Source organism: Cetorhinus maximus, chromosome 27, assembly GCF_964194155.1.
Source record: "Cetorhinus maximus chromosome 27, sCetMax3.hap1.1, whole genome shotgun sequence".
Lineage (NCBI taxonomy): Eukaryota > Metazoa > Chordata > Chondrichthyes > Lamniformes > Cetorhinidae > Cetorhinus > Cetorhinus maximus.
Window position 1 is genome coordinate 27,477,019 of NC_135905.1, and position 23,952 is coordinate 27,500,970.

At 42.4% G+C, this 23,952-nt stretch overlaps 1 protein-coding gene across 1 annotated transcript in view; it reads left to right on the forward strand.

The window, feature by feature from the left end:
- The window catches only part of cdh23 (cadherin-related 23), a 701,272-nt gene that overhangs the window by 120,130 nt on the left and 557,190 nt on the right, over nt 1-23,952 (forward strand). The window contains exons 3-5 of the mRNA XM_078530938.1: nt 5,313-5,455; nt 9,234-9,281; nt 16,582-16,674. Coding sequence (XP_078387064.1) covers nt 5,313-5,455; nt 9,234-9,281; nt 16,582-16,674 — 284 coding nt within the window. The remainder of the gene's footprint in view (nt 1-5,312; nt 5,456-9,233; nt 9,282-16,581; nt 16,675-23,952) is intronic.

Below are 23,952 nucleotides of genomic sequence, written 5' to 3' on the forward strand. Positions count from 1 at the left end.
TTTCCTTCTTTAAGATGCTCCTTAAAACCGACCTCTTTGACCAAGCTTTTGGCCGGTGTCAAATTTGTTTGAAAACGCTGCTGTATAGTGACTTTAAATGTTCTGTTATATTAAAGGTGCTATATAAATGAAAGTTGTTATAAATCAAAGCAAGTGTGCAAGAATAGAAAAACCTTGTGATGTTTACATAAGAATTACTTCTACGGTGACTGGAATCCAAATCCTCAAGTAAATCCCACTACTTCAGCAAAAGCATCATCAATATAAATAATCTCTAATTTAAGTTTTCATGACTCTTTACAATACGATAATCAAACCAAAACTAAACCTAATTCAGTTGAACAACTCCAAAACCCCACCACTCAAGCTCCACTTGAGGGAGGTGAGACTCGGTCCTCAGAGAGAAGCACCAAGTCTGTCTGACTTTCAGAAATGACGTAGTTATACAACAGTGCACATCACAGATTGACGCCCTGCCCAGGTTTGGAGGGTGTAAGTGCTTAACTAAGATGGCTGAGTCATGGAGAGGACATGTTTGCAAACTCTAAAGGCTGTCATAGTTTTACTGACTAAACTTATTTAGTACTACACTGTTTAACATTTTAAATCCAAAAATGTTAATGCGTTTCTTCTATCTGTGCTGCGTAGCTAAAGCCAAAAAGAGAGAAATGGAAAATTTGGATGTATATAGCATCTTATCGCATTGCTTGGTAACATATCGCAGTATTTATAATGAATTGATTTAAAGTGTGGGATCATCCTTGTGTCAGTAAATGTAGCAGGTCATATTGTGCAAAGCTTGAGCCCACAAACAGCAATGGGCTGAAAGACCATTTGGTATTAGTGGGAGCAGAAATGTTTGGCTGGGGTATTAGTGGAGCTTCTTGCTCTGGTTTGAATGATGTCTGCAGATCATCTGCACCGAGCTGAATTACAGGAGTAGGTAGGTGAGGTTTCACTTAGTATCTATGGTTAGGCAGCACTCCCTCAGTGCTGTACTGGAGCCTCAGCTTGGGTAATGTGGTGAAGTCCAAGTTAAAGTATACATATTTTGTAAGACAATCATGTGCGTTAAATGTGTTCCTAATATTACAAAGTGTTTAGAGCACAAAAGCAGAACTGTTAGCCCAATGGATGTGCTCCACATGAGTCTCCTCCCAACCCTTTTCATCTCACCCTATTAACATAAATAATTCCTTTCCTCTCAGTAGTTTATCAAACTTCCCCTTCAATGCATCTCTGCTACTCACCTTAAGCTGTGGTAGTGAGTTCCACATTCTCACCACTGAGTAATTCTCCTGAATTCCCTATTGGATTTACTAGTGACTGCTTCGTATTTATGGTTCCTAGTTCTGTCCTCATGCACAAGTGGAAACATCTTCTCCACGTCTACCCTTTCACACCTCTTCATGATCTTAAATGTTTCTCTCAGGTCACACAATCTCCATTCTTCTGACAAGGTCAAAACCTCAAGGTGTTTTGAGAGAAAAAACAAAGCACAATAATGCATTGGGGCTGTTTTGTGTAACAATAAGTTATAATTATTTGGCGGCTGTTGCGAAATAAATTGCAACTGTTCACTTCAAACCAAGTGCTGCTAGTTGGCACATTGGCCCAGATCTTCCGGTCTCCGGATCATCGGAGACTGGACACACGATGCAAGGTGCACGTTGGGAGCCCGCAGAAGCTCCGATGTGCTGACCTCTGTGGGAATTGCCTGGGAAGTTTGAACTTCCAATGGGCAATTCCTTTGCACCCCAGGACCTTCTGAAAGAGTCTCCGACTCTGAGTTAGAGTTGGAGACATCGGAACATTAGGAGCAGGAGTAGGCCATTTGGCCCTTCGAACCTGCTCTGCCGTTCAACTAGATAATGGCTGATCATCTACCTCAGCACCCTTTTTCCACAGTATCCCCACATCCCTTAATATTTTTGCCTTCTAGAAATTTATCGATCTCTGTCTTGAACATACTCACTGACTGAGCTTCCACAGCTCTCTGGGGTAGAGAATTCCAAAGATTCACCACCCTCTGACTGAAGAAATTCCTCCTCATCTCTGCCCTAAATGGGCTACCTGTTATTCTGAGACTGTGTCCCCCAGTTCTAGATCCCCCGCCCCCAGCCAGGGGAAATATCCTTCCTGCATCTAACCTGTCGAGCCCTATAAGAATTTTGTATGTTTCAATCAGATTGCCCCTCATTCTTCGAAATTCTAGAGAATACAGACACAGTCTCCTCATAAGACAATTGGAATCAGTCTTCTGAACCTTTGTTGCACTCCCTCTATGGCAAGTATATCCTTCCTTAGGTAAGGAGACCAAAACTGTACGCAATACTCCAAGTGCGGTCTCTAGGTTTTATACAGTTGGAGCAAGGTGTCTTTACTCCTTTTACTCAAACCCTCTTGCAGTAAAGGCTAACATTCCATTTGCCTTGCTAATCGCTTGCTGTGCCTGCATCTTAGCTTTCAGTGACTCATGAACAAGGACACCCAGGTCCCTTTTGGACGTCAACACTTCCCAACCTCTCACCATTTAAGAGATACTCTGAATTTCTGTTTTTCCTACCAAAGTGGATAACTTCACACTTTTCCACATTATATTTGATCCGCCATGTTCTTGTCCACTCATTGAGCCTGTCTAAATCCCCTTGGAACCTCTGTATCCTCCTCAAACTCACACTCCTATCTTGTTTTGTATCACCAGCAAATTTGGAAATATTGCGTTTGGTCTCCACGTCCAAATCATTGATACAGATTGTGAACAGCTGGGGCCCGAGCACTGATCCAAAAACAGAAAACGTTGGATAAGCTCAGCAGGCCTGACAGCATCTGTGGAGAGAGAAATGGAGTTGACGTTTCAAGTCTGTATGACTCTTCAGAGCTAAAGAGAAGTAGAAATGTGATAAAATTAAAGGGGGGGGAGGGTGGAGCAGGTGAAGCTGGATAGAAGGCCAGCGATAGGTGGGGGTTATTATCACATTCTGCTTTCTTACCTTTATGCCAATATCAGCACCTTTTTTAGTCCCTATCACCACCATTAACACTCCCTTTGTCCTTTTGTCAATCTCTCCTTCATCCCCACCTATCGCTGGCCGCCTATCCAGCTCACCTGCTCCACCCCCCCCTTAAACAGTACAAATTTCATCACATTTCCACTTCTCTTCAGCTCTGAAGAAGGGTCATACGGACTTGAAATGTTAACTCTGTTTCTCCCTCCACAGATGCTGACGGACCTGCTGAGTTTTTCCAGCATTTTCTGTTTGTGTTTCAGATTTCCAGCATCCACAGTATTTTGCTTTTACCCAAGCACTGATCCTTGTGGTACCTCACAAGTCACAGCCGGCCAACCTGGGAATGATCTGCTTATTCCTACTGTTCCCTGTCCATTAACCAATTCTCAATCCATGTCAGTATATTTACCCCTGTCCCACGTGCTCTAATCTTGTTAACCTTTTGACCTTATCAAAAGCCTTCTCAAAGTCCAAATACACCACCTTCACTGGTTCCCCCTTATCCATTCTGCTAGTTACATCCTCAAAAAGTCCAACAGGTGTGTCAAACACAATTTCCCTTTCATAAATTCATGTTGTTTCTGCCAAACCCTACCATTATTTTCTAAATGGCCAGTTATCACATCCTTTATAATCAATTCTAGCACTTTTCCTACTACTGATGTCAGGCTAATAGGCCAGTAGTTATCCATTTTCCCTCTCCCTCCCTTCTTCAATAATGGGGTTATATGTGCCACTTTCTGATTTGCAGGAACCATTCCAGAATCTACAGAATTTTGGAAGATGACCACCAACACATCCATTATCTCTACAGCCACCTCTTTCAATATTCTGGAATGTAGAGCATACCCAGGGGATTTATCAACTTTCTGTCCCATTAATTTCTCCAGTACTACTTTTTTTACTAACACTAATTTCTTTCAGTTCCTCATTTCAGCTACCCTCTTGGTTCTCTATTTCTGGGAGGATTTTTGTATCTTCCTCTGTGAAGACAGACACAAAGTATTTGTTTAGTTTCCCTGCCATTCCCTTATTCCCTGTTATAAATTCTCCTGTCTCTGCCTGCAATTGTCTTTGCTAATCTTTTCCTTTTTATATACCTACAGAAGCTTTCACAGTCTGTTTTTGTTTCTCACTAATTTACTCTCGTGTTCAATTTTCCCTTTCTTTATCAGCTTCTTGGTCCTCCTTTACTGAATTCTAAAATGCTCCTGATCCTTAGGCTTAGTACCTTTTTTTGGCAACTTTATAAGCTTCTTCCTTTGATATCTAATATTATCTTTAACTTCTCTTGTTAGCCACGGTTGGATCGCTTTTCCTGTAGGGTTTCTGTGTCTCAAAAGAATGTGTATATTTGTTGTAAACAAGGTATTAATTCTTTAAATGCTAGCCATTGCCTACCATCCTACCTTTCAATGTAGCTTCCCAATCTACCATGGCCAACTTGCCCTTCATACCTTTGTATTTTCCTTTGTTTAGATTTAAGACCCTAGTTTTGGGTTGAACTACATCACTTTCAAACTTAATGTAGAATTCTACCATATTATGCTCACTCTTCCCTAAAGATTCCTTTACAGCAAGTTCATTAATTAGCCCTTTCTCATTGCACAATACTAGATCTAAAATAGCCTGTTCCCTAGTTAGTTCCTCAACATACTGTTCTAGAAAACCATCTTGTATACATTCCAGGAATTTGCCCCAAAACTAACCCCCACCCTCCACCTGACTAGCTCCCGACCTGACAACCCATCCCGACTACCCCTAACTCGCCCACCCCGACACGTCCACATTCACTCATTCATCCACTCGCCCATTCACTAACATTCACACTGGGCATTTGAACTTTGCCTCCTGGCAGCTATTGCTGTGGGAAGGGGGGCAATACCCTGTCATCCCCTCCGACGTTCCAGCTGAGATGGAGTTCTTTGTGGGACCGTATGCTTCTTTAGTTTAGACGCTGGCCTTGGAAGATCCAGCCATGCAGAAATGCAGAGCAGCGTCAGGACAGAGATAACTAGGAGCAGAGCAGTAATCCAATGGTGATTCCCACTTCACGGAAACTCCAGGCCACGGAATCATAATTTCTCCAATTGAAGCTTGAGAAAACGCTTACGTAGTCTGCTTGAACACACACACACACACCCAGATGCACACCCCACACACACACACACACACACATCTCTGCTACAAATAACTTTTGCACTTGTTTAATCGTGGTAGAACATATAACCAACCTCTGCTCAGCATGTTTAAGATGTTACGCAATTGTTGACTGATTATTTTCTTTTGATGTATCTGCAGGCTCCTCCATTACTAAACTGTGGGCGAGGGATCCGGACAACGATACCCTTGTGTTTGGTGTTGTCGGGGAAGAAGCCAGCAAGTATTTTGCGGTGGAAAGTGAGACTGGAGTTGTCTGGCTTCGCCAGCCTTTGGATAGAGAGGTAATTTAATCACTGTGGGCAAGTCTGGAGGTGCAGTATAACACAAGACCTTGCATCTTAATGCTGGTTTCGTTCTAAGGTGCAGTGATTTATCTTAACTAAAGAATCTATTAATTAAGCTACATCCAGCCCTTGGGAATAAATTACTGCCAATTTGATCTTGATGATTTGCAGTGAGTAATAGTCATCAATTCGATAGAAAAACAAATGTCCACTAATTGGCAGTAATAGACTCCCACAAGTGTCTGTAGCAATTGCATTTTTTACAGTGGATTAACATGGTTTGCAGCTTTCATCAATCCTTTTGCCTGCGTTTCCTAATGGCCAATAATGTCTTGGTTAACTTGATTTTTTTAAAAAATGTTTTTAAGGATAAATAAGTCTCTTGCATAGCTTAACTTTTCTTGAGCACAATCCTAACATGGAAATGTCATGGGGGTCATGAAATGTCACTGTTATAGTGCGGTCTGTTTAAATATGCAAAACTGCCCCCGCCTCCCCAGCAAAGAATTCCACCTGTTTTTTATACCCTCCTGTCCCCTTCTCTATCCTCTGTGTACATTCCTAATATTCAAACATTCCCCTTGCAGACAGGATATTTGTGACCCCTCTCCTGTTGCCTGTAGTGGGGGAAAATGCATGAAGAAATATGCGATAATATGGATAGGTTGAAACGAGGAAGCAGATGAGAGGATTGGAAAAAAAAATCTATATAGCCTGAATCTAGGATTTCTAGTGGAACCATAATAACTTGTATTTATATGGTGGCTTTAATATAGCAACATGTCCCAAGACCCCTCACAGGAACATTGTCAAACAAAGTTTAACACCAAGACACAAGATATAAAAGTTTGGTTAAAGAAGTTTTCAGGAGTGTTTTAAAGGAGAGTTGAGAGCCAAGGAGGCTTACGGAGGGAATTCCAGAGCTTGGGGTCCAAGCAGCTGAAGGCACGGCCGCCAGTGGTGAGGTGATTAAAATTGAGGATGCTAGAGAGGCCAGCATTGGAGGAGCACAGCAATCTCAATTGTTGGCTTAGAGGAGATTAGAGATAGGGATTTGGCAAGGTCATTGAGGGATTCAGAGACAAGGGTGAAAAGTTTAAAATTGAGGTGTTGTTAGAACAGGAGCTAATGTTGGTCAGTGAGCAGAGGGGTGATGGGTGAAGAGTTATATGTTCTTCAAAGATGGAAAATCGAAAGTTTCAAAGTTGGAGCCACAGACTCAGTTCACTATAGCTTCACGTCTTCAATATTTAATAAAATTACTCGTCTTTTATGGAAAATGTATAAATTTATTTTAAAACTCACTTTAAATGGGATTCTTTGCTAAGCATGTTCAGAATGTGCTTTGATCAGAATGACTGTAGGTCAGAGCAGGCATGACCTTGCTAGGGCATTAGTAAATCTGTTGGGTTTTGCATCTAACTAACATCTTTCACAGTAATTTATTTACATACCAACCTACAATTTACTGGAGTGCAGTGTCTCAAATCTGGCTGTCTAAACACCGGAAATCATTCATTTTTATAATGTGCCCGTCATCAATTTTAATTGAAACAAGAACTTACCTGGACAATTTGACTAGGTGCCATATTAGCATAGTGTAGGGCCTGACTAGATATCGGCTTTGCCACTTCTCTCGCCAGCCTATTCCTACTCTGCAAGCGACCCTTGACCCCACCTGACCCAACTTGACCCGACATCTGACAAGATCTGAAATCAGTGCTGATTTTGCCAGTTTGGAGACACTGGACCTGATTAGTTCACTTGAGTTTCTCAATCTGCCATGGTAGGATATAAATCGGTGATCCCTGGGTTGACGCTCCAGGTACTATAACCATCGCCATGAGATACTCCCCTATCTATAGTACACATTTCTCTTAAATCAGAAACATGCCTTCTGGTCACCATGAGCCTCTTGTTTACCAGGGGTCCCTTGCTTCATGAGAAGACTTGCCAAGGGTTTCTCATCTAGTAGCTGCTAATTTAGTGCATGTGCATTTGAGACATGTCTAATTCTCCACTTATACTTGTATTTGAAACAAGAAATGTATCATGTGTCTTGCTGCATTCTCTCTGTCTCCCTGTGACATGGTATTGAATATATTTCATTATTCCAAGTGAAAAGATGATGGACAGAAGAAATTACTTCAGTGTTCCATATTTGTAAATTGAACTGATTGTTGCCATTTGTCATGTCCTCGTTCAATCTTGTGGCACAGAAATGGCAACTCAGCCACTTGTGGGCCTCGGTTTCATTCGCCTTATACTGAATGTGTGGAAGATGAAATAATATGAATTGTAAAACCTCTCAATCAGCTCAATTCAAACTCAAAAGCAGCATCCTTTTAGCAAATACATTCCCTTGCATAATCTTCCAGGATTTCATAATAGATTTGTAATTTAAATAGGATAAGTGAGGGGGAAAAAAGGTCCTGCAGCTGCTCATTTTCCTGAAAACATTGGATTTGACAGCAGGCCCTGATTTGGTTTATAAATTGGGAAGCAATTTATATCTGAGATCAGCCTCGGAAACCAGGCTGGAGACAAACAGCAAGTGCCCTGGGGAGTCTCTGGTGCCGTTCCTGTGGTGTTGCATGGCTACAAATGGACAACTTCACCCCTGGTTAGTTTGTTGAAAACTTCTGGGTTTTTGCTACACTTGGATGTAACTCACTGCTGCCGGGAGTGACTAATTCGGGCTATTCTCGGTTGTGACAGTAACCCGAGGAAATACCTGTCATGTGCGTTACACCTAAATATTACCTCAGTGTTCATGTAAGATTCCTGTACGATCTTCTAGTAAACCAGATGATGTGTGGTACTGATTATAGACAAGCAAGTTTATGATGGTGCTTTCTATTTCTCACCTTGGGTTATTAACTGTAACTTATTAAAACATATCAGATCCTGAGGGGGTTTGACAGGGTAGATGCTGAGCAATATTTAAACCATATGGATTTTGATAAATGTGTCCATACAGGGGTAGGGGGGAGAACAGGAGTACGGCATTGAGATAGAGGATCAGCCATGATCATATTGAATGGCGGAGCAGGCTCAAAGGGCCGAATGGCCTACTCCTCGTTCTTAGGATCTAAAAAATAAAGTGGTGAATATGAAATCCTAAAGATGATCTGTCATACCAGGGAAGTGAGACATACTGTTCTAGACTTAGTAACACACCAGCAATTTTTGTCAAAATATTGGGAGCATGAAAATTGGACCATTGAGAAAAAATGGTTCCTTTGCAATGTTTGGTGCTAGGTTGTACTTGCTGATTTTTTTTTTAATTGATATATTGCACCCTTGTGATATAAGGTCCATGATGATGCAAATGCTTCCAGCATCTTTGATTATAGTTTCACTACTGGGACAAAGAATTGCTGTCTCTGACCCACTTTATTTCTCATAGACTATACATCAATGAGTTTATTTTATCCATTCGTTAATGGGATGTCAACACTGCTGGCCAGGCCGGCATTTAGTGCCCATCATTCATTGCCCTTGAAAAGGTGGTGATGAGCCACTGCAGTCCGTGTGGCGAGGGGTACTTCCATAGTGCTGGTAGGCAGAAAGTTCCAGGACTTTGATGCAACTATATCTCATCCTGAAATATGTTGTGGTTGCTAGCTAGAAATGCTCTTAGTGTTTGGGGATTGTATTCTGTCATCCTATTTATTCTCTGCAAAAAAAAAACTCCAAACCAGTGGCCTTGTACACTTCTGTTGTTATTTTTAACAATTCCCGCATCATCACTCCCGAATGCCTTCTTTTTCAGGAAATTTCAGAACTTCAAGTAGAGTTCTCCGTCAGTGACAAGCAAAGTGTAAGTAAAAATTTGTTTTTCTACAAAGTAAAGACTTGAGTAATTCAACTTACTTTTGACTTGTCCCTCACGTAAAAAAGAAATGCTGGTTATTTGCGATCAGTTTGATAAATGTGCCCTTTAAGAAGGGATTTGACGATCTGTGTGGTGGTGGAGGAGGAACATTGGCTAATCATTTTGCCTCATGATGCAACACAGGATGGACATGGCCTTCAGAAACTGGCTTGATTACAAGAATTTGGGGATTGTATTTTTGAATGGTTTTCCCTCAATTTGACCCTGTATTTTGCTTTCCCCCTCTGCTTTTTGACTTGCCCCAGGTGTTAGCTTGACTAACAGTTGGGGAGGGTGTCGGACAAGGTTGTCCATCATCTGGATAAGTTGTTTGTTGATATGTCCAATCGCCTTGTGTTGCCTTCCTTTTATATGTAGTCATTTCCCCAACAGTGCCTTACTGCAATAACCCATTGTTATACCCCCTCTTATAGAATGGCATTAGAACTCTTAGATCACAGGAGTAATAAACTGACCCAATGATTTATTTTTATTCGTTCATGGGATGTGGGCATTGCTGCCTAGACCAGTGTTTATTGCCCATCTCTAATTAATCTTGTTCAGAGGGCAGTTTTTTAAGAGCCAACGTGGAGTCACATGTAGGCCAGACCAGGTAAGGACAGCAGATTTCCTTCCCTAAAGGGCATTAGTGAACCAGATGGGTTTTTACGGCAATCGGCAATGATTTCGTGGTCATAATCAGACTTTCAATTCTAGATTTTTATTGAATTCAAATTTCACCATCTGCTGTGGTGAGATTCGAACCCGGGTCTTAAGAGCGTTACCCTGGGTCTCTAGAGTACCAGTCCAGTAACAATACCACTACATCACCAGGTTAGGAAGGCTGATTGTCCTTCCCTGACTAAGCCTACAGCTTCCCCATTTCATGGAATCCAGCTATTTCTCGACTGGTTCTTGGGTCTTTTTGCTGCTTTATGTACCAATCTCCAAAATCTGAAATAAAAAATTGCACAATCCTAAGAAGGGGTCATTACAAATAGTGCTTTGGAGAAAATGTATTACAGAAAATGCAGTGCAAAAACAAAATTTGTCAGCCTTTTACCTGCACGGAACTGCTCCTGGTAGATGTAGATCCACAAATGTTCACCTTGTTGTGGAGTGCGTAGCTTTTTCACAATGGGGTGAATTTTAGGACAAGGTGACAGATCTACAGCTGTGCTGAAAAGCTGTGTTTGTAACTTCCATTTTCTGGCCGACAGGCATTTCCTGAAATAAGTGGGAACATCTGCAAAAAATGCCTGGCTTGCCCGTACAGTGTGGCCAGCATTCACTCTGCTGGTACCCATAATGGTATACGAGATCAGTCGACATTTCTGGGTGACCACTAAAACCTCCTTTGTGTGCTGCCTCATTCTATAATTCTGCGATAAGTGCAGTGTCCATTCTGCAAGTTCTGCATTACTCACTTTAATTATCCTGACCACCTAAGGTGTATGTCTGGGTATAGAAAGCATGTCGCGTGATGTGACTCTGTAGCTCTTGGAGATGTTGGATTGGGAGACGAGCTAAAGAACAATCCTGAGCTGACACCAGGAGACCGTGACAAGCCAAGCAGTGTGGACAACATTCATTTACTGCTGTCACATCTTGCATAAGGCAGCATTTTTACATCAGTTTGTTCTCTGCAGATTGCAGTAAACATTTGGAAGGAAAATGCAAGATATTGTGACCTAAATAGACACCTTAAGGATTTTGTAAATTTGTAATCAAATTGTTGTTCTGAAGACATAAGGAAAAATTGCTTCTTACACTTAGCCAAGTAGTGTAGCACATTTCGTTCCTATTTTCAGTAAATTTATTGATTTGCAGGGCTGAATTGGAAATGTATTTTTCCAACTATTACTGAGGTGTGAGGCATGTGAAAAGGAAAAAGGCAGAGCAAATCTTTTTAGCTGTGTGAGGAACGAGAGTCAGAATAACTTGAGTTTAACTGAGTTCAACCATTTTGGGTTAACTTGTGGAGATTCCAGAGATCATGGAGCTGATCAGATTTCTGGATTTGTTGAGTTAGCACATTATTCGTGCTGCCAACACAGATTATTTACTGGTGTTTTCCATCTGACACTTTTGGAAGTTCGGAGGGTCCTGGGGAATTTGTAAAAGAGGGTGGGGGAGGAGAGGTATCCTCATATTTGTGGTAGATCTAATGGACTGTGCCAATATTTTCAAGAGGGTTTCTGGGACTTGTTGGTATTTGGAGGCTGTTGCAGGCCCAATTCAACATTTAGAAGTGGGTTAATGAAAGGGCATCAAGATTTGCGGAGAGTTTGCCATCCCAGAAGAGCTTGCTTGCAGCTGATAATTGGTTCAAAAATAGTCCATTTCCTAATTGTCGTTCATTTCTAAGGAAAGCCAAGGATTATTTGTTTTCTTTTTATTTCAGTATATTTTTCTTCTTTGGCTAATGGAGGAGAAAGCAATATTCCAAGTGGCAGTTGGTGGCAAATCGCACAGCCTAGTCTCCCTTTCCGACTATTTCTGATAAGTGTTGCCAAATAACTTTCTCCGTGCAAGAGTTTGATTACACAAAGTTATACAGCATTCTTTTCGATAAACCTACCTTTATTTTCGGCCAACTATTTATCTCAGTAAAGCTCAGACTCTTGTAGTGGTCCGAATAATATTTGTATCAAACACTATTCTACACAACGGGTTTATGACCCTTTCCTGTCCCCTGGAATTCACCTGTACATATCTTATTTTCCCAGACCTTTGAAGAAGAGAATTTTGCTTTTAACTGTGCTTCTGCTTCTCATACCCAGTCTGTTCCCATTTTCCCCACCTGCTCAGTCTGTGCTTCTGTTCCCAGCCACCCCCTCTCAGACATATTGGGGGCGAGCAGTTACATCTCTGGTGTGGCTTTACCTGCTGAGGAACCCACTGTCATACTCCAGATTCTCATCCTAGTAGTCAAATCCTCCCATGGCCCCTAACACTCTGTAACCTCCCTCTGAGAACTCTGCACTCCCCCATTTCCGGTCTCTTGCATTTCCCTGATTTGAACTGCTCCACCATCAGAGCCATGTGTTCAACTGCCTAGGCTCTTCAATTCTGCAATTTCCTCAGTTAATCTCTGTCACCCCCCCCAACTCTCTCTCCTTTTAAGGCAGTTCTTCAAACTGACCTCTTTGACCAAGCCTTTGATCACCAGTCTCAATATCTCCTTATGTGGCTCAGTGTCAAATTTTGAGATCCTGTGAAACACCTTGGGACATTTTTCCCTGGGTTAAAGACGGTGTATAAATGTGGGAAGTTCTGATTTTAACCTGTATGTGTGAAGGGAGCACCCATTGAAAAATGCCGCCTTTAAATTTGCAGATTGAGCTCTGGCCACATCATCGGGCCTGAAACAGGCTTGTTTCAGACAGAAGCCTGCATGTAGAAACCGTTGTAGCTTTCCTGCCACACTAACCTAGTGAGAAAAGAGTTTGGGGCCAAAAGAGGCGCAAATAGAAAGCGCCTTTATTTTCTGTGACGTTTCATGAAGGATCAGGAAGGAGTCTGATAGTAATTAGCTTCTCTGTGAACATGGTTTGTGATCAGTGCTGTTGCTATCTCTCCAAGGCTGCTCTCCTCCTCTTGTTTTACACAGATAACACTTGGGATTTGAATCAGTAATAGGCAGTCTGATCTGTTGGGTTAATTTACTCTTCCTGCAGGCTCTTTTTGAGCTTTGGCACTGTGTGGCTCCGCTGATTGGGCACAATGTACATGTTGCAGAAGATGTTCTTGATTCTGCCTGTACTGGTGTCTTGTCTCAGTCGGCACAAGTTTTGACGACCTCTAGCGACTCTCAGTCAGCCAAATAGCCCAATTATTCTTTGCTCATCCATGGTCAGGGCTTTGAGTTCTCGAGGGTTATACTGTCTGTGGTGGTCTCCGCTCCTGTGTTGCTGCCAGTTTGGTGTGCAAAGATAAGAGGAGAGTGGTTAAACCCATGGCTTTGACAATAATTGTGCATCATGGCAGCATCTTGCTGTTCTGCCCATCACTGATGCACTTTGCTCTGCAGTTTTCCGTTTTCAGGATTGCGTAGGATTTATGACTTTACAAGCACAGGTTACACACGGCCACCTAACCTGCATCAACAGCCTTTCCTTCCATTCCTCCTCCCCTTAAGCTTCCCCATAAATACACCTCAACTTCTTAATTTAACATTCACTGGCAAAATTCCTCATTGGATTTTTTTCTAGTGCCTATCTTATACTTAACAGCCAATGGTTCCTCTGAACATCAATCTGATATTCCACACGCTGACCACAAGCGAGTTGGCCCCTTTAAATTACAATGCGAAAATTTAAAGGGGCCACGCAGTTAAACAAACCGCCCGTGAATCCCCCAAAACCATTAGAGGGAGCTTTGCTTATGGTCCCTAGTTTTGGATTCTTTCACAAGTGAAAGCATCTTCTCCACTTTGACTCAATCCAAACCCTTCATAATTTTGAAACCCTCGATCGGGCTCCTCTTTTTAAGAGTAAAGAATCCCAGCCTGTTCCACCTTCATACTCTATCCTATTTACTCACTATCAACTCCTGGGCATTGTTTGGGATATCGATGTTTTCCAACAAGAAATTTCTGTAGCTGTTAAGTCTCTTTTTCAAGTGGAGATAATGTCAAAACATTTTGTTTTCAAACTGTCACCTATTTCTACCTACTTCACATTTTACAGTGCTACATATGTTTTATTGATCAATTCTCCATTACACTTCCTTGCAGCATACATATCTCGCTGGCAGTTCACTGGTGTGGACAGATATGAATTCCATTAACAGTCAGACCTTTGTAAAATCCTTTTCCACCTTTAGCACTTTTCTTTAGATCTTGTATCTTCTGACCGGATCTGAAAGGTCTTTCAGGCAGAGTTAATTTATTGACAAGTTTCCTACTGTGTACCCTTTCTCTTCTTGGCCCTGTGAAATTAGACTGTTTTTCTCCACAGACCAGTGTCCAATCCATGACATTTGTGTTAAAGCTACGCCACATTTGCCTTTGCTTAATTTTTGATGCATTGCTATTTGAACACTTTCACTTCTTTCACACTGTTTGTGCACTGCTAATACTCATGAATTCAACTGCTTATCTCTCCCGAGCTCCGTAGCCACCTCCGCACTCCTCTTGTGCATCCCTGTTTTCCACCATCCCACCATTGGTAGCCATGACTTCAGCTGCCTAGGCCCCAAGGTCTGGAATTCTCTCCCTAAGCCTCTCCTCCTCTCTCTTCTCCTTTATGATACACCTTAAAACCAACCTCTTTGCCCAAACTTTGGTCATCTGTCCTATTATCATCTTAAGTGGCTCACTGCCAAATTTTGCTAATGCTCCTTTGAAATGCCTTGGGGATGCTATATAAATGTAAGTTATTGCTCTCAGTTGTTTTCAGTTCATCCATTTAAGTGAACATTGTGACAATGAATTCCCCTCCTTATTAAACTGGAGGAGTCTGTTGCTGCTATTTTAATATTAAAACCTCAGAATTTCCTCATTTTCAGCAATTAGAGTGCATTTCCACCACATGCGAGTTAACAATGGACGTAAGCATTTTTCTCACGGGATGGGAATGTCACTGGCAAGGCCAGCATTTTTTACCTACCCCTAATTGCACTCGAGAAGGTGGTGGTGAGCTGCCTTCTTGAACCACTGCAATGCATGTGTGTAGTTACACCTTCAGTGCTGTTAGGAAGTTCCATGATTTTGACCCAGCGACAGTGAAGGAACAGTGATATGGTTCCTAGTCAGGGTAGCGCATGGCTTGGAGGGGAACTTGCAGGTGGCAGTGTTCCCATGCATCTGCTACCCTTGTCCTTGTAGGTGGTAGAGGTCACAGGTTTGGAAGGTGCTGTTGAAGGAGCCTTGGTGAGTTGCTGCAGTGCATCTTGTAGATGCTACACACACTGCTGTCATAGTGGTGGGGGGAGTGAATGCTTAAGGTGGTGGTGGATGTGGTGCCAGTCAGGTGGTCTGTTTTGCCCTGGATGGTGTCAAGCTTCTTGCGTGTTGTTGGAGCTGCACTCATCCAGGCAAGTGGGGAGCATTCCATCACACTCCTGACTTGTGCCTTGTAGATGGTGGACAGGCTTTGGAAAGTCAGGAGGTGAGTTACTTGCCTCAGAATTCCCAGACTCTGACCTCACTAGCCCTTTGCTAGGGATGTCCCCATTGTCTTCGCTTGTCTGTATTAATTGTTGAATGCACCAAAGTCCAACAATTTTAAACACGTGATACAGACCTGTACCAGATGATGCGAGATTCTACTGGAAGATGTGATTGTGATTCGTAGAGCTGCTTCTCTCAATTAAAACAAAAACACACTTGAGTTTTTTATCTGTTCTTGGAACCATTTATGTTGACAGGTCTGAGAGAGGATTTTCCTTCATTCCTGCTGTTTCTCCTTGTTGTCACTACAAATCAAACAATAATGCAACACAGAAGGAGGCGATTCATGCCTGCACCACTTACGTGCACTTGATACAAGATTTGGGGGATAGTTATTTTATAAGCTTTAAAAAAAACCTCTGAACCCAGTGTTCAAATAGAACTACTTCCAGCAAAATCCACAAGCTTTAGTAGACATGATTGTTATTTTCTTGTGACATTGTAGTCAATAGATATGCTCATGCTGTTTTTCTTCCTTTAACCAGGTAATAGTATTTGAAATCGCTGGTTTAAGCCAGAACAAACTGGCCATTATAATGAGCCCTGGAGGCCCAGGGTGTTAACTATTGATGTGGTCTAAATATTACAGCAGGTTATATTCCTTCCCTGGAATATTTCAAACAAAAACAAATTGAAGCCACTTTTGGCACAGTTCTGTGCAGTTCAAGTTTAAATATTGCAGTGAAATATTAAATGAACTTGCTTTTCATCAGTGTTCCCGAAGGATGATGTATCTGATTGTGGTTACTTGGTATTGATTAGATATACAAGATCATAGTTGGTTTCACAGTGAGTGATCTACATGAATTAATCAAGCTGTTTCACACTTAGCATAATGCATATTGATAAGTTCATTGCACAATGCTTTTCTATTTTTGGTGGGAACAGGGCAGTGTACACATCTCAAATGACAACTTAATGAACGCAAAAGCTATTAGGCTCTTACCAAAAAGCAGCACCACTTTTTAGTAAGGTGGAGGAATCCATTAATGTCCAATGTTCATTTGATTCATTTATAATTAAGCGAAATGTTGCACAATTTCTGAATGTTTTTTGACTCTTCATTTACAGGTGATTAAAGGCATTGTCAATATTCAAGTTGGTGATGTAAATGACAATCCACCCGTGTTCCACAATCAGCCGTATAGTGTCCGAATTCCTGAGGTAGGTGACAAACTTGAGAAAGAACCTTGTGTATTGCTGAAAAAAAGAGACTATTTTTGTTGAAGCTTTTCATCTTCCACTCATCAGGACAATTTGCAAGAATACCAAATATAAAGGGAACAGCAATTCATATTATGAGAAGAGAATGCTGATTGGTTGGCAAGCAGACTCTGATTGATAGAGGCATTGTCATGGAGAATAAACCAGTTGATGGTGACTGACAGTTAACTGCCAAGTATTGTTTGTAATTTAAACCAGGCAACTTGACTCTGATTGCCTGGAGGAATGAACCAGCGAATGGCTGTCACTTATTTTGTTTAGTTTAAACAGACGCAATGTGTGTACATGTTCTTTCTGTCTGCCAAGGACAGGGCCCTGTGTATTAAATGTAGCTTCTAGTACGCGCAAATGCACCACACTGTAAGTTTGATTGATAAATTGGTTGTCAGCGTAATTCTTAGCACACAGGATTATTTAGCAAATGTTGGCCAATCGCAGAATCACATCTAATGTTGGACACTGTGTTTTGAGTTTTGCAAGCACGGGCTAGTTGGGTACGGATCTGTACCTTGCCTGTTGTGAACAGCCGAAGGGACATGCTGTTTGATATGATCCGCCAGTCTTTGGGATGAACATTCCAAAGATTGGCAGATTGTATCAAGCAGCATGACCCTTTTACTGTTCGCAGCAGGCAAGGTACAGGCCATAGCTAACCAGCCCATGCTTGCAAAACTCAAAACACAGTGTCCAACATTAGATGTGATTCTGTGATTGGCCAACATGTGCTAAATAATCCTGTGTGCTAAGAATTATGCTGACAACCAATTTAAGATTATCAATCAAGCTTGCAGTGTGGTGCATTTGCGTGTACTAGAAGCTACATTTAATACACAGGGCCCTGTCCTTAGCAGAGAGAAAGAACATGTACACACATTGCGTCTATTTAAGCTAAACAAAATAAGTGACAGCCATTCGCTGGTTCATTCTCAGGGCAATGCTTTGACCAATCAGAGTCAAGCTGCCTGGTCTAAATTTCAAACAATGCCTGGCAGTTAACTGTCAGTCACCATCAACTGGTGCAGTGTTCATGGCAACACCTCTACCAATCAGAATCCACTTGCCAACCAACCAGCACTCTCTTCTTATACAGTATGAATTGTTGTTCCCCTTACATTTGGTATCCTTGCAAATTATTCTGATGAGTGCGAGATGAAAAGCTTTGACAAAAAAGTATTTTTTTACAGCAATACTACAAGTTCTGTACTGCTAAACGACTATAAGGAACCTTGCATTAAACCCAATCATTGTCCTGTCTTCAGTAATTTACCAGGAGTTCATGAGGTCATCGGATTTCTGTCTGTCAGAGACAGGATGTACAGTATGCTGTCTTGATTCATTTTAATTCCATATTAACTCATCCACTGGTCACTTGACACAGTGGTAGCATTCTTGCCCAGTCAGAACCTAAGCAGATAATCCAGTGCAGCGCTGAGGGACTGCTGCATTGCTGGAGGTGCCATCCTTTAGATCAGATGTTCTAGTGTTTCAGATGAAAATGAAAGATCCTATGACATTATTTGCAGAAGATTCTCCCTTCAGCCAACATCACCGAAAATCGATTAAATGGTTGTTGATGTCGATGCTAGTTGTGGAGTTTACAATGTGAAAAATGGAAGTCACGTTTATCCAAATAATATCTGTAACTAGTTTAATTCTGCGACAACTGTGTGGGGGCTTTTGAGAGATGTGATAATGTGCCCTTTTTTACAATGTAATTTTTGTTGCTATATATGTTGCCTTTGGAAGTTCAGATTGGAGGTCCCTGGAATGCTGGCAGTATTTGTAGGGTCCCCGAAGAGTTTTCACAGGGTCCTGAGTGTGTGGATTTCCCCCACAAAGAAAGATCCAGTTTATTTTACACACAAACGCTTGCTGCTATTTGTCCAGAAATTCTTGATTTTGAAAATGTTCATCTTTGTGTTCAAGTCCCTCCGTGGCTTCACCTCTCTCTATCTCCGGAACCACCTCCAACCCTACAAGCCTCCGAGATCTCTATGTTTTGCCAATTCTGGCCTCTTGAACATCCCTGGTCTTAATTGCTCCACCATTGGTGGCCATGCCTTCAACTTCCTAGTCTCTAAGCTCTGGAATTCCCTCCCTGAAGCTGTCTGAGTCTTTAGCTCTCTCCCCTTTCTTTAGGACACTCATTAAAACCTCCTTTTTTCACCAAGTGTTTGGCCATCTCTCCACATATCTCTCTAGATCAGTGTCCAATTTTGTCTGAGAACTCTGCTATGAATGTTTTACTAAGTTGAAGGTGCTTTATAAATATAAGTTGTTGTAGGTTAACCCTCAGATTATGTTATAAAATAAATGTATGTGAGTATTTACTCCAGAGTTTAAAATTTTTAATTGTAAATGTAGTCAAAAAAAAAGAAACAGTTCATATGATTTAATGGTAAGAGATTGCAGAGCTCTGAGATTCAGAGGGATCTGGGTGTCCGAGTGCATGAATCACAAAAGGTTAGTATGCAGGTACAGCAGGTAATTAGGAAAGCTAACAGAATGTTATCATTTATTGTGAGGGGAATTGAATACAAAAGTAGGGAGGTTATGCTTCAGTTACACAGGGCACTGGTGAGACCACATCTGGAGCACTGTGTACAGTATTGGTCTCGTTATTTCAGGAAAGACGTAAAAGCGTTAGAAGCAGTTCGGAGAAGGTTTACTAGACTCATACCAGGAATGGACAGGCTGCCTTATGAGGAAAGATTGGACAGGTTAGGTTTGTATCCAGTAGAGTTTATACGGGTGAGAGGTGAGCTGATCAAAACCATTAAGATCCTGATGTGCCTTGATGGTGGATGTGGAGAGGATGTTTTCTCTTGTGGGAGAATCTTGAACTAGGGGTCATAGGTTAAAAATAAGGGGTCGCCCATTTCAGACAGAGATGAGGAGAAATTTTTTCTGAGGATCATGAGTCTTCGGAACTCTCTTCCTCAAAAGGCGGTGGAAGCAGAGTCTTTGAATATTTTTAAGGCAGAGGCAGATAGATTCTTGATAAAAGCAAAAAACTGCGGATGCTGGAAATCAAAAACAAAAACAAAAATACCCGGAAAAACTCAGCAGGTCTGGCAGCATCTGCGGAGAGGAAAACAGTTAACGTTTCGAGTCTGCATGACTCTTCAACAGAACTAAGGAAAAATAGAAAGGTGTGAAATATAAGCTGGTAGAGGGGGGTGGGACAGGTAGAGCTGGATAGAGGGCCAGTGATAGGTGGAGATAACCAAAAGATGTCACAGATAAAAGAACAAAGAGGTGTTGAAGGTGGTGATATTATCTAAAGGAATGTGCTAATTAAGGGTAGAAAGCAGGACAAGCAAGGTACAGATAGCCCTAGTGGGGGTGGGGTGGGGTGAAGGAATCGAAAAAGGCTAAAAGGTAGAGATAAAACAATGGATGGAAATACATTTAAAAATAATGGAAATAGGTGGGAAAAGAAAAATCTTTATAAATTATTGGAAAAAACAAAAAGGAGGGGGAAAAATCAGAAGGGGGGTGGGGATGGAGGAGAGAGTTCATGATCTAAAATTGTTGAACTCAATATTCAGTCCGGAAGGCTGTAAAGTGCCTAGTCAGAAGATGAGGTGCTGTTCCTCCAGTTTGTGTTGGGCTTCACTGGAACAATGCAGCAAGCCAAGGACGGACATGTGGGCAAGAGAGCAGGGTGGAGTGTTGAAATAGCAAGTGACAGGGAGGTCTGGGTAATGCTTGCGGACAGAATGAAGGTGTTCTGCAAAGCGGTCACCCAGTCTGCGTTTGGTCTCTCCAGTGTAGAGGAAACCACATTGGGAGCAACGAATGCAGTAGACTAAGTTGAGGGAAGTACAGGTGAAATGCTGCTTCACTTCAAATGAGTGTTTGGGCCCTTGGACGGTGAGGAGAGGGGAAGTAAAGGGGCAGGTGTTTCATCTTCTGCATGGGAAGGTGCCGTGGGAGGGGGTTGAGGTGTAGGGGGTGATGGAGGAGTGGACCAGGCTGTCACGGAGGGAACGATCCCTACGGAATGCCGCCGGGGGGGGTGAAGGGAAGATTAGATAGATACATGGATCGGAGAGGTCTGGAGGGTTATGGACTAGGTGCAGATCAGTGGGACTAGCGGAATAATATTTCGGCACAGACTAGAAGGGCCAAATGGCCTGTTTTCTGTGCTGTAATGTTCTATGGTTCTATGTGTTTGGTGGTGGCATCATGCTGGAGTTGGCGGAAATGGCTGAGGATGATCCTTTGAATGCGGAGGCTGGTGGGGTGATAAGTGAGGACAAGGGGGACCCTATCATGTTTCTGGGAGGAAGGAGAAGGTGTGAGGGATAGATTCTTGATTACCAAGGGGGGTGAAAGGTTATCGGGGGTAGGTGGGAGATTACAATTAGATCAGCCATGATCTTATTGAATGGCGGAGCAGGCTTGAAGGGCCGAGTGGTCTACTCCTGCTCCTAATTCCTATGTTCCTATATTATTTTAAGTTTTTAAGTTGATGATTTTGTGGGCACTTTGACATTGGTTTTGTGTGTGTGGAGCTATATCTGGTACAGATTGCTGGCTGTTTCCCTGCCCCCGAAATGCTGTACTTCCTCAAGTTCCGGGCAGAAGCATCTCATGTGGAGGTAATTTCTAAAGCCCCCTTATATTTAAAAAAAAATACTGTTGCCAACACTAGGAATGTTGCCCATTTACATTTCTGTCAGTAATTATTAACGTTTTATTCTGTCATGGGATGTGAATGACATTAACAAGGTCAGCAATTATTGCTCATCCCTAATTGCCCTTGAGAAGGTGGTGGTGAGCTGCCTTCTTGAACCGCTGCAGTCCATGTGGTGTAGGTACACCCACAGTGCTGTTAGGGAGGGGGTTCTAGGAGTTTGACCCAGCGACAGTGAAAGAACGGCGATATAGTTCCAAGTCGGGATAGTGAGTGGGCTGGAGAGGACCTTGAAATTGATGGTGTTCCCATGCATCTGTTACCCTTGCCCTTCTGGGTGGCAGAGGTTGTAGGTCTAGAAAGTTATATATTAACGATTTGGACGTGAACGTGGGGGGCACGATTGGGACATTTGCAGATGACACAAAGATTGGCCGAGTAGTGGATAGTGTAGAGGATAGCCATAATCTCCAAAACGATATAGATGGGTTGGTGGAGTGGGCAGTAAAGTGGATTTTAACATAGAGAAATGTGAGGTCATACATTTAGGGAGGTCAAACAGTTATAGGGATTACACAATAAATGGGAATATACTAAGAGGGGTAGATAAGTGAGAGATCTTGGCATACAAGTACACAGGTCCCTGAAGGCAGCAGTTCAAGTAGACAAGGTTTTAAAGAAAGCATATGGAATGCTCTCCTTCATTGGCAGAGGTATAGAATATAAAAGTAAGGATATAATGTTGGAATTGTTTAAAACACTGGTGAGGCCACAACTGGAGTATTGTGTGCTGTCCTGGTCACCACATTACAGGAAGGACGTAATAGCTCTGGAGAGAGTGCAGAGGAGGTTTACAAGAATGTTGCCAGGGTTAGAAAAGTGTAGCTACGAGGAGAGATTGGATAGGTTGGGGTTATTTTCCTTAGAACAAAGAAGGCTGAGAGGTGACTTGACTGAGGTGTACAAAATTATATGGGGAATAGATAGAGTTTACAGGATAAAATTGTTTCCCTTGGTGGTGAATTCTAGAACCAGGGTACATAGATTCAAGATAAGTGGCAGAAGATGTAGGGGGGACATGAAGAACTTTTTTACGCAGAGGGTAGTGGGTGTCTGGAGTTCACTGCCCAAGTTGGTGATAGAGGCAGAAACACTAAACTCTTTTAAAAAGTACCTGGACCTGCACCTTAAGTGCTGTAAACTGCAGGGCTATGGGCCGGGTGCAGGAAGGTGGGATTAGAAAGGGCACCTGGGTGTCCTCGGGCTGGCATGGACAAGATGGGCTGAATGGCCTCCTTCTGTGCTGTACCTTTTCTATGGTTCTAAGGTGTTGTGAAAGGAGCCCTGGTGAATTGCTGAAGTGTTTCTTGTAGATGGTACGCACTGCTGCTACTGTGCATTGGTGATGGAGAGAGTGAATGCTTAAAGTGCTGGATGGGGTGCCAAACAAGCGGGCTGCTTTGTCCTGGATCGTGTCAAGCTTCTTGAGTGTCATTGGAGCTGCACTCATCCAGGCAAGTGGGGATGCGTGTTTATTGAACAATTGTTACAGACTGCTGTTTTCAGGTGCCCCAAAATCAATTTCCTGCAATGTGTCCAGAAGGCACAAGGTTTCAGCAAGGTTGGATTGATGAGATTAGATTGGAGTTGGGAAATTAAGGTGGAATGTTTGTAAAATCCCACAGGATTGTAAATTATTCAGGAGCAAAGTAACAACATGCCTGCTGAAAGAAAACACTGAAATGATAAAAATCATTCACTGCAAGAGTGCTCAAATTTAGCAGGCATATAAAACGTCAATTTGAATGAATAGTTAACATCGATTCAGTTAGAACATATTTGATGAACAGAAAATTGAGTGCATTGCCTCTGAACCAAAGAAGGCTACGCCATTAACTCTGAATTATGGAGTGAATGACAAATGCCCTGGGATGATTAAAGGTGGCAATCCAATCAATGGCGTGGGATGTACTCCCCAAATGACAGTAACAAAAGCTCGAGCAGTTTAACTGACATTTGAACCTTGTGATTAGATTACTGGCTTCAAAGGGTTGCGTTATACCTAAGCGTAGAGAATGGTAGGGTTATAATTGTATCCTGTTTTGGGGACCTTTTATTTTGTTGGCAGGTTTTCTGATTACCAAGCAGAAGAGGGAAGCTAACCAGAGAGTATGATATACATGTGGTATGTACTGTGTGGGTAGCCAGGTGAGAGGTGGTGGGCTTTGCTGGCTAGGCCAGCATTTATTGCCCACTCCTAATTGCCCTTGAGAAAGTGGGGGTGAGCTGCTGCCTTGAACCGCTGCAGTCCATGTGGTGTAGGTACACCCACAGTGCTGTTAGGGAGCAAGTTTCAGGATTTTGACCCAGCGACAGTGAAGGAACGGCGATATATTTCCAAGCCAGGATGGTGAGTGGCTTGGAGGGGAGCTTCCAGGTGGTGCTGTCCCCATGCATCTGTTGCCCTTGACCTTCTAGATGGTAGCGGTCATGGGTTTGGAAGGTGCTAACTAAAGAGCCTTGGTGAGTTGCTGCAGTGCATCTTGTAGATGGGGTAGATTGATGATTGCACAATG